The sequence below is a fragment of the Astyanax mexicanus genome, chromosome 3 (assembly GCF_023375975.1).
Source record: "Astyanax mexicanus isolate ESR-SI-001 chromosome 3, AstMex3_surface, whole genome shotgun sequence".
NCBI lineage: Eukaryota > Metazoa > Chordata > Actinopteri > Characiformes > Acestrorhamphidae > Astyanax > Astyanax mexicanus.
The window spans coordinates 54,041,418-54,052,279 of record NC_064410.1 but is presented as its reverse complement, the minus strand read 5'-3'; the positions used below and the strand labels follow the sequence as shown (position 1 = coordinate 54,052,279).

The following is a 10,862-nucleotide window of genomic DNA, read 5'->3' as shown; positions in this document are numbered from 1 at the left end:
CATTTGTTATTTTCAAATATTCACTATTTCCTTCCTTCATTATGTTTCCAAAATTGTTTTTTTTAAGGCAGAAACAAGGGAGAAATTTCTTAAATTGAGGGAATTTGTGGGGATTTCATGTTTCAAACCGTGATAACAGATGTTTAAATCAAGGGAATCATGTAATAACTTATGGTAAATAATTATTCAAATAAAGGGAATAATTTATTATATTATAATACATTTTTATTGATGGAATGATTAGTGAATATAAGTAGTGAAAGATTTGTTAGATTGTGGTACCTGTCTTTTAAATTAGGGGAGTGTAATAAATTTAATACAATCAAGAGAATAATATAAAGTGAAAAATTTACATTTTTTCCAGATTTAGATTTTTGTAACAAGGGGATTATTTATTTAATTGAGAAAAAGATTGAATTATTAAATTAATTCGAAATTGAATCAAATTTATAAATAGATGGATACTTTTATTAAAATTAAATAATGCTTTATCAAATTTTGGGAAATGTTTTAAATGGATTATTTTAGGTTTTTAGTAAGTATTTGGTCTGGTCTTCTGAAGCCCTGCATGTGGAGCGTGCTTAAACGGTCTGCTCTCAGCGGCGCTTCTGATTGGACGCTGGGAAATTGGCTGCTGATTACAGTCCGCGGCAGCAGCGCTCCGGTCCGCGGAATCCGCTCCGGGTTTTGGGTGCGCAGTGAGGCTGGGGGCGTGGTTTAGAGGCTTGGTCGCGGTTTCCCGGGCTGTGATTGGCTGCTGCGGCCGTGATTCCTGTGAACTTGCCCTGTGGTTGAACGACAGGAGCAGGCTGTGGGCGGGCGGTGAGAAGCGGAGGCGGAGGGAGACGCGGAGCTACGCGAGGCACGCTGTCCGTTTATTTAGCGTCAGTTTAAACGGTGCGGGAGTTGAGAGACAGAGAGAGACGCCGCGGGGTTTGGGGACGCTGTGTTCGGCTTCAGGATGATGAAGTTTCGGTTCAGGCGGCAGGGGAACGACCCCCAGAGGGAGAAGATTAAGCAGGACCTCTTCGCGTTTAATAAGGTGGGTGTGATTCGGGGGCAGCGGGCAGTTTAACCGCGGGGTTCTGCGGGGAGCAGCGGCTGCCCGCTCAGCTGCGGCTCATCAGAGCTGCGTGTTAAAACTCAACCACTCAACGGAAAAAGTTAGCTGAAGCTGCTGCTGCTGCTGCTTCTGCTGTAATGCAGTGCTGCTGCTCTGTCCTGCACCACAGTTTAATGTGCTTTCTTATAAATGAGACATTTAGTCTCCAGAATTAAAAAAAAAACATATTAACTATCCACTATTTCCTTAAAAACACAGCTACTGATAATCTCAAATTTGGCTAATCCACGCTTTTTCTAGGACATTTTTTCTGTTGTTTGTCTCTAGGAGTCTACACAGGTCTGGGATGTTTATTTAACACGACTGTTCACAGTCACTATAAAACAATCCAAACATATCGTCTGTTTTTCCCAGTAAACATTAGTGAGATGTGTGGGATGTTTGTTTGTACAATTTCTAATTCAAAACCTTTCAACACCTCTGGAAAAAAATAATTAAGGATAATTAGGATGCAGACCTCAAATAATGCAAAGAATACAAGTTCATATTCATAAAGTTTTAAGAGTTCAGAAATCAATACTTAATGGAATAACCCTGCTTTTTAATCACAGTTTTAATGCATCTTGGCATGTTTTCCTCCACCAGTCTTGCACACTGCTTGCACACTACTGTTTTTTTAAGCCGCTCCTTGGTGCACAAATCCAAGCAGTTCAGCTTGGTTTGATGACTAGGTTATATTTGTCTTCTTTGTCTCTAGTAGTCTAAAAACATTAGTAAAATTGGCTAAACTAGTTAGTTACCAATGTTAACAAAGCATTTTTATGCTTTCAGCTTTGGAACTCCTATATGATGATACATACAGAGAGTGTACACAGGTCTGGTATGTGTTTCTGCAACGTTTATTGTCCGCAATCACTTAAAAAAACTAAAGATATGTCTACAAACATACCTTCTGCTCTTCCCAGAAAACAATGTAGAGAGGTGTGGGATGTGTTTATGTACCATTTCTAATTTAAAACATCTCAAAAACAGCCCAAGCTTATTCTGCCAAAAAGCTCTTTTCTATATTTGTGTTTGTTTTTAGCATTGATAAAATGGCAAAAACAATAAGCAGTTGCATGAATCAACTTTGCACTAACGCTTATTTCAGTAAACTGTGTGATATTGCAACCTATTTTTGTTGCACATTCCAAATTCTTGTCCCCAGTTACTAAAGAACAATTCAAACATATCTTCTGCTCTTCCCAGTACACAATGGAGCAAGGTGTGGGAGTTTAAAACTAGTTTAAAACATCTTAAAAAGCAGCCCAGACATTCTTACAAACAAATTAGCTCTTTTCTGTATTTGTTTTTTTGTCTAGCAGTGTAAAAACATTGGTAAAACTGGCAAAACAAACAATTGCATGAATCAACCATACAACCTTTGCATGAATGGCCTGTACAAAAATGCCTAAAAACACCCAAACTCCCATAATCTTACCAGTAAACAACCACAAACATTTGTCACACCACACTAGCTATTGCTGTTTCTTTGACTGTGAAAACTTTGATGAAATTGGGGAAAATTACCACAGATGTGCTCTTTTTTTAAAATAATTCCAAACCTCTCCTTCAGTTTTCCCAGTAAACAATAACATATTTGGCTGCACTCATTTAACTAGTGCTGTCTGGGTGATGTCTGTCTCTGACTGTGTAACTGTGGTTGCACCACACTTTCTCTTTGCTAACTATATAACAGTTTATAGAAAGAGTGTACACAATAAGGAGAAATGTGGGATATGTTTCTGTAACCGTTATTGTCTAAAATTCCTAAAAAAACAATGCATTCCATTTGCTCCTCCCACTAAACAATCTTAACATTTGCTGCACCACACTGCTGCTGTTTTACTGCTGTCCGTCTCTGACAGTATAAAACTGTCAAACAGATTCTGGTTATATCCTTTTGTTTCTCTCTCTCTTTTTCAACTCTGAATGAGGTCATATAAACAGCATATGCAGTGGAGTGTGGCCTGTGATGTTTCTGTAAAATTCTCTTATCCAGATTCTCTGAAAACAATTCCAAACTTATCCTGTGGTCTTCCACTAGTTCTGTCTGGGTCTCACTTCCCTGACAATGTGAGAGTTGGTAAAATTGGAGGTGACTAAAGTTAACAGAGTATGCTTACACTCTTAATTTGAAAAAACTGTAGACTTTAAATACCAAAATCTGGAGTCCAATAAAGTGTCTACACAGTGGTGAGAAGTCTAGGACATCTGCCTGGCAGTAAATTCTCCCACCTGAGTTGAACTCGCTTCTCAGAGGCAGGAGATGGTAAGATTTGTTGAACTGTTATGTAATGAGACAAGTAACATCTTCATTAAGATAAGACAATTCTTTTCACCTCAGGCATGAGGAGGTGGGCTCTGATATCCTTTGAGTAATGACTTTGGCTTCTTTTCTAAATATATGGAGTATAAGTAGTGTTTTTTTTATCTAATTATTTCTCTGTGTAAAATGTTTATTTTAATCTGCATTAATGAGTTTTACAATTTAGACATGTTCTGATCAGGGTTTTTCTCTAACCTTACACAATATTGTATACAATATTCAGCCAAAAAAACTCTTTTCTGAGAGGAGAACCAGCATTATTAATCAGTACATGTGGCTCAAAGTGAAAGTTTTTTTGTGTACTTTTTAAGTAAATAGTCATCGTATTTTGACCTTTTATTGTTTAACATATGGAGCTTGGAGTATAACACCGGTTTCATTGGAAGTCTCAGCTGTCACACAGAGGCTATATTTTAGCCTGGCTGGGTCTCAGTGGGAGTTCTTTAAAATTGTACTAAATTACAGCCTCCAAAGGAGGTGAATAACATATTGGTGTGAATCCTGTAACTATATATAAGCAAGTCTATAAAAAAGTAGTGTGTATGTCACCATTTAATGGTAATTCTGTAGTAATCTGGTCACTGTCAATTTTCTAGGATTAAGATTGCATTTATGTTTATTGACCTTGATCACTCGGGTAGGAGTATAGATCCTGGGGTTTAAAAATAAGTATCAACTAAAGCTTTTTACTCAAGTAAAAGTACTGGTTTTAAAACTACTTAAAGTGTAAAAGTAATGTAAGGCGGGAAAAAATAACATTAAGGACAAAAGCACTAGGATGCACTAGGCTCCCTGTTTCAGCTGCATATATGCCCATTGAAAATGAATGTATTCTAATGTTTACAATGCAAATATATTGAAATTTCTTCTCTTAAGTTCTCTTGAGTCTCTGCATGGATCATCTTCATTCTAGACTACATACATCTGCTATGTTCTTGCTGGAGTGTGGGCGCGACATGCAGGTGTGATGGATCGTGTAAACCAATAGGGTGTCAGAATTGTATATGTTTATACTTCTAATCCAATCGCAATCGGATTCACTCATTCAATCTGGAAGGAGAGATTTATCTGGATAGGGTGTTTTTTTATTGACGAGAAGCTGTAATGAAAACAAGCTGAAATGAAATAAGAGTAACAAGGCTAAAATGTAAGCCGTGGCAGAAAAACAATGACTCCATTAAAGTATAGATAACCAACTTTTTTACTCGAGGAATTTACTTGACACCTGACATTTGAATCATTACTAAAGTAGAAGCAATGTATCAATAGGGGTAAGTTGCTTTTGTTGTGTCCTACTGTACACCACACCATTTTTAAAAGCATGTTCACTTGATCTTGTTTAAAGCTCACCTTCCGCGAAAATCCGATTTTTCTTGTTTTTTTGTGGAATACAGTAGGTCTCTCCGAGTTGAATGTGTACACCTGCACATTAAACTGTTTTGCAGCCCCCATTGTCTGCAGGAGCTAAGCAAAGAAATCCCCCCTCCCCCCCTCCGAAAAACGGGTGAATTTTGAATTATCTTTCTGCCTACGTAGGCAGAAACTCACAGACCAGCCCACCTTGGCTCGAGAAACTCCCAGAGGCGGAGCTGAAGCGACGCAACATCACCGCTCATCAGTTAGGAGGTGGGAGGCAGTGAGCGGCAGAGAGGCGGAGCGGCGGAGCGGCGGAGGGGCGTCGCAGTGCTCCTAGCCAATCAGAGGAGAGATATTTGCATGCTGTTTGCATGTATGAATATTCATGAGCAAAGCTGGAATCCGGTCATTTTGGACACACCCCTAAAACAGTCCATTAAAAAAGAGCTATACAGAGACACCTGAGCACTTTTTTTTTACCAAAACGGCTCACATGTCATTCATTCATACTAGAGACCACAACTAGACATTTTAAAATGAAAGAAAAAACGACGGAAGGTGAGCTTTAACTATATATAAAGAAAATTACACTTTGCAGTAACTTGCACTTTTTAGTAATTGGGTCACATTCGGATTTCTCTTGACCACATAAACCCAAGTTTAAACGTGCCCGGAACTCATTGTGAAAGGATTACAATTGGAACACACAAACCACTTTCGGAGGTGGTCAGAGATGCGAGTGTAAACGTAATGTGATTTGTGTATCCTGATACGCTGACCACAGTGTGCAGTGTGTTCCCTTGTGGTTAAAACAGTCCTTCGCAATTTGTGATGGATCTGTTGGGAATTTACAAACCAACTATTGTTCCAAAGCAATTTGAACCCCAAGAGTGTTCCTTGAAGCTGTTTATGGTCTCCTGGAGTCATACCACAGTGTTGCAGAAACATATCCATCACTACAGCAAATCTGAGATGTATTTTTATTTTTGCCTGAAGAGCAATTGCCACTTGTGTCCACTAACTTGGAATGTCTGATGCTATACAAAGGAATGACTATCCGTATTGAAGTGACCAGACAAAGGTGTGTGTTTTTTTTTTGAGACCCCCAGTCTGGATTTTTATATTAAGTCCCAAAAGTCCTCTGGATACTACTGCAGAAATAGCCATATGTGCTGGTTGGACACCCTATTAAGTCACTTTATACCTAGTCACATGTGAGTAGAAACTGCGTTGTATTCTGAAATGATTACCCACATTCTGTCATGCAAAACCCCCAAAACCTCCATGATAGCAGCTTTGCAACAATCAGGGAAAAACATTTATTGTTCCTTTTTACTGAACCGTGATTATAGTGCCAAAATTACTGAACCCCTTTTCTTAAATGTTTATGATTTGGACTTAACCACATTTTTTGCTTCATTTTTGCCCAAATTTTTAATCAGAGGACTATTAGGTCTCTTATCTTAGTTAGTCTCCAGCCAAAAGGTACTGCATATACACTATATTGCCAAAAGTAATTATTCAAACAATTGAATTCCGATGTTCCCATCACTTCCACAGCCACAGGTGCTTCTACAACATTAGTAACATTTAGTAGAATTCCAGCACTGTTGTACAGTGATTGGATGCAGCACCTGTGCAACAAGTTCAGTCGTAAAATTTCCTCACTACCAAATATTCCACAGCCAACTGTCAGTGATATTATAACACAGTGGAAGAGATTAGGAATGACAGGGGGGTCTGTAGATGCTGAGGAGCATAGTGTGCAGAGTTCACCAACTTTCTGTAGAGTCACTACATCACTACACACCTCCAAACTTCACGTAACTTCAGATTAGCATAAGAACAGAAGAGCATAGAGAGCATCATGGAATGGGTTTCCATGGCCAAACAGCTGCCTTTTAAGCCTCATCACCATACACAATGCAAAGTGTCAAGTGCAGTGGTGGAAAACATTCAGCCAATGTACTAAAAGCAGTGTCCTCTGGATTAACAAACCTCTCTTCTCCGTCTGGTAAACCATTGAACGAGTCTGGATTTGACAGTTGCCAAAAGAACGGTTCTTTTTCTGGCTGCATTGTACCAAGTCTAAAGTTTGCGGGGGGGGGGGGGGGGATTATTGTTTGGGGGCTGTTTTTCAGGAGTGTGGCTCGGCTCCTTATGATTGAAAGGAAATTGGAAAGATTTTGGACAATTTAATTCTTCCAACCTTACTGGAACTTGACTGTTCTGCACAGAATCCTGACTTCAACCTGATATAACAACTTTGGGATGAGGTAGAGTGCAGACCATGAGCCAGGCCTTCCAATCCCTTCCCATCATTTTTTTGACTTCACAAATGCACTTCCCATAAACACACTCCTAAACCTTATGGAAAGCCTTTCCAGAGGAGTTAAAGCTGTTCTAGTCAAATTCACTCAAATTGTGTCACTCAAATTCAGAGTGTTCAAAGGCAGAGGAGCAGTTAATTTTGGCAATAAAGTGTAGCTCAGGTCATAAGGAGGAAATGTGTGGGAGGGGTGCTTATATTTCAAGGCAAGGCAAGTTTATTTATGTAACATCTTTCATACACAATAATTCAAAGTGCTTTACAATTTAGAAAATACAAAGAGAAGTCAAATAAAAAAAAGATTAACAATAAAAATGAAAGAAAAATGAATAAAGCGTGAAAAAAACATGATTTAGAAGAGTCAAAACGTGATTATTTAAACATGATTAAAACAATATATTTAAATGAAGAAAATTTAACCAAATAAATTAGAATAAACGTGCTGTTACAGAATAAAAGAGCTTCACTGTTTTAAACTGAGCTGAAGGCTAAGGCTTAATTAAACATGAAGGTTTTCAGCCTGGGTTTAAAAGTCTCTAGTGTTGGGGCTCTTCTAACGCTCTGTCAATTGGTTTGATTTCAGAACAGCATAGTAGCTAAATGCTTCCTCTCCATGTTCAATAGAAGACACTGTAAAAAAATTTTCCAAAACATTTTTGGGGCATTTCTTTTGGCTCATTCATCATGAAATTGACTCTTTTAAAATCATCATGAAAATCGTTTTATAGTCTCTCAGCACTTGTTTTGGGAATAAGGTGTTCTGACATTTTACCTCTGTGAAAAATGGTGGTGTCAGGCAGGGTGACCGCATCTGTGTGAATCTGATGAGGCTTTGAGACACTGTGAGAAATGTCTTCAGATGGCCCAGTCATTTATCATGTCACACCTCGTCATGTAGTGCAGAAGCAGCTGCTGCCCAGTTAACGCCAAGCTCTTTCTTCTCAGCTCTTCAAACCAGCTTATTCTCACACTGTGTTCTGGTAGGACGTCCCTGTCAGACTGGGCCGATTGTATAGGCCCGTTTAAGTAATGTTTCACCTCATTAATTGTTCTGCGTGAGACTCAGTAATTAGACAGCGTTTGATGTTGCCTGTAAGTTCATCTTGCTGCCTGGTGATAATGGAGGGTAATGAGATGTCAGAATGCTGAGCTGGTGTCTCCTCAGTCTGACTGCAGCATGTGTGCTCTTTCTTTAATTCTTTCAGACTGTCGAACATGGATTCCCCAATCAGCCCAGTGCTTTGGCTTATGACCCAAAACTGCAGCTTATGGCCATCGGAACCAAGTCAGGAGCCATCAAAGTGTATCCTTTCCAAACAGGTAATCTGCCTATGTGATGTATTTATGTGACTGTATCAGGGGTGGACAAAACCAATATTGTGTTATGATGCATGATGACACGATGTACTAGGTACTGTTGTGGATATTATAAATACTGCACAGTATATTGTTTAACAATGTTGCAATGGGCATGTGCACAGTAGTAAGATCACAGGTTGTACACTGTCAAATATTTATTTTTTTTCTTCTCTGGACACATTCCCACCATTTTCATTTTGTAATGTATGTACCAGTGGCTAATTAGATCTAACTCATTAACCCAGTAATGTTTATTTTACTCAGAGATATTTGATTGGATGGTTCACTGGAATTTTATCAAAATCCTTCTTTTTGAATGTATTTTTAATACAATATACAATATATTGTATGAGGCATATTTTTGTTCTTTTTATTTTTTAATTTTTTTTGGTCTAATGCTCTAGTCAAAGTTAACCTTAGCCTCAAGGAAAGACTAAATATGTTGTGTGTTGTGAATACACACATGCATATTCTATACACTATGTACAGTAGGTATCTTAATGGTTGTAGACACCCATCTAATTAATGCATGCAGCTATTTAAATTTACAACCATTGTTGACACAACTGTGCAAATAAAAACATGTTCAACTTGTGTAGTTTCTGTAATGAAGTATTACCAAGACATTACCTTTTTTTGCCCCATGCCTAATGCCAGGTGTGGGTTAGAAGGGTATAATTCCCCCAGCATTAATCTGTGGAATGGTCTTCTCTGGCATGATTGTAGTCAGTCTTATACTTTTTTTTTTAGATGAGATGGGCTGCTGTTCATTAAACATCCTGATGACAAATCCTCACAGCAGTGCTCCAAAATGTAGCAGAAAACCTGTTCTGCACAGGAGAGCCAGTTACTCCAACCAGAGAAGGATAAATTCACTTTTTTCACAAATTGCAGTTTGATAATGTTGTGATAATTAGCTTTTTCTTCTATGAGCAGCCACTGATCATGACTGACTGACTGCATACTTTCAAACAGGTTCTGAGCTCATGGTTCTTTTAATTGGGGCTCTGGTACATAAGCATACGATGAGAAAGTGGCCTACTTTCTGCTTCATTGATGACATTTAATTACTGAGCTTCCATGGCTCTTGTTGAGGAGCTTCTGCTTTGATCATTTTGGGATTTGGACAGCATGACAATCATTTCCCCACTGTGCTTTGTGCTAAACCAGGGTCCTTATTGCCTGTAATTCCCTTAGAGACAGGTCTGTTCACTCGGCAGCCCTGTTTGCAACATTGACGGGCATTTAATGTATCTCTGGTCATATGAGACGGGACTCCCTTCTTTTTGGGGAAAAACTTAAATACAATTGAAGGTCAAATTGAGCCATTTAAGAAACATATCTTAGTTGAGCCTTTGGCTCAATAATGCACAGGTTTTTCGGTTTGTTGTGACTGCTGTGCTTGCGCAGATCTCTTGTGCGCTGACTCTCGTCTGCTTGCAGTATGCGCAGAAAACGTATTTTTTTTTTATGAAACTTATTCTCTCTCTAATTAATAATGCATTTGAAACAATTTTCTCATTGAGTAAAGCCCAGTTACATGAATTATGTTATTTCATGGGATTTTTGGGATGCTTTCTTGTATTCTAGTTTCTAGTATATAACTTGATGCTTTTGGAGTTGACATGCTCCAGCTCACTGTGTGCATGTTGAGGCTGTAGGGTAAAGGAATGTTTAGGAGGGTGTAATGACTCCTATCAGGCTGCGGTGCTGGAGACTCCCTCTGTGACCTGTGATTTTATCTGGTCCGTTTGGACTGAGCTAATCAGTGTGGACAGAACCCTGAGGAATGTCTTGGGCATTTGTTTGTCTAATGCCTGGCGAGCGATGTGTGCATGCTGCAGAATGTGTGTGAGCTCCTCTGTCCGGGTCAGGAAGTTCTCTGGGCTGTTGTAGTGGTGGGCGTTGAGCACAGTGCAGGTCTTTGAGCTGCAGTCAGGCTTGCTTAAAGGAGGCTGGTGCTGTCAGGCACAGCCCAGCTGCCAGTCATTGGCTCCAGGGCCCTGAGTCATTCACTGGACTCTGAGCTTTGGAGGAATGCAGCAGTTTCATTCAGTGTATTATTCAGCTACCTGTTAGGAATGCATGTGGTGATTCTGAAATAAAGATACTGATGCTTGTGCTATATTTGTTTAAATAATTGATCATTAGAGTATGAAATGTGTAGTGTCCATGATGTGCTCAGAGAAAACATCATAATTAAGTTTGTGGAAGATCAGTCAGACTAGTGCTACAGCTGTTTTAAGCTGCACAGTATATATTTATTCAGTTATTTAGTTTACAGTATTTTTCACACTGTAAGGTGCACTAAAAATCCTTTAATTTTCCCAAAAATCATCAGTGTGCCTTATAATCCAGTGTGCCTTATGTATGATTTCTACCAGTCA

The 10,862-nt window shown here is 39.0% G+C and overlaps 1 protein-coding gene across 3 annotated transcripts in view; it reads left to right on the top strand.

Annotated features, from left to right (window-relative positions):
• The first annotated feature begins 820 nt into the window (after positions 1-820).
• Positions 821-10,862, top strand: part of llgl1 (LLGL scribble cell polarity complex component 1) — a 69,000-nt gene continuing 58,958 nt past the window's right edge. For all 3 annotated transcript variants that reach the window (XM_049475491.1, XM_022683351.2, XM_007247848.4), the window contains exons 1-2: positions 821-1,042; positions 8,322-8,419. In XM_049475491.1, the coding sequence (XP_049331448.1) occupies positions 962-1,042; positions 8,322-8,419 (179 nt within the window). In that variant the 5' untranslated portion in view covers positions 821-961. The remainder of the gene's footprint in view (positions 1,043-8,321; positions 8,420-10,862) is intronic.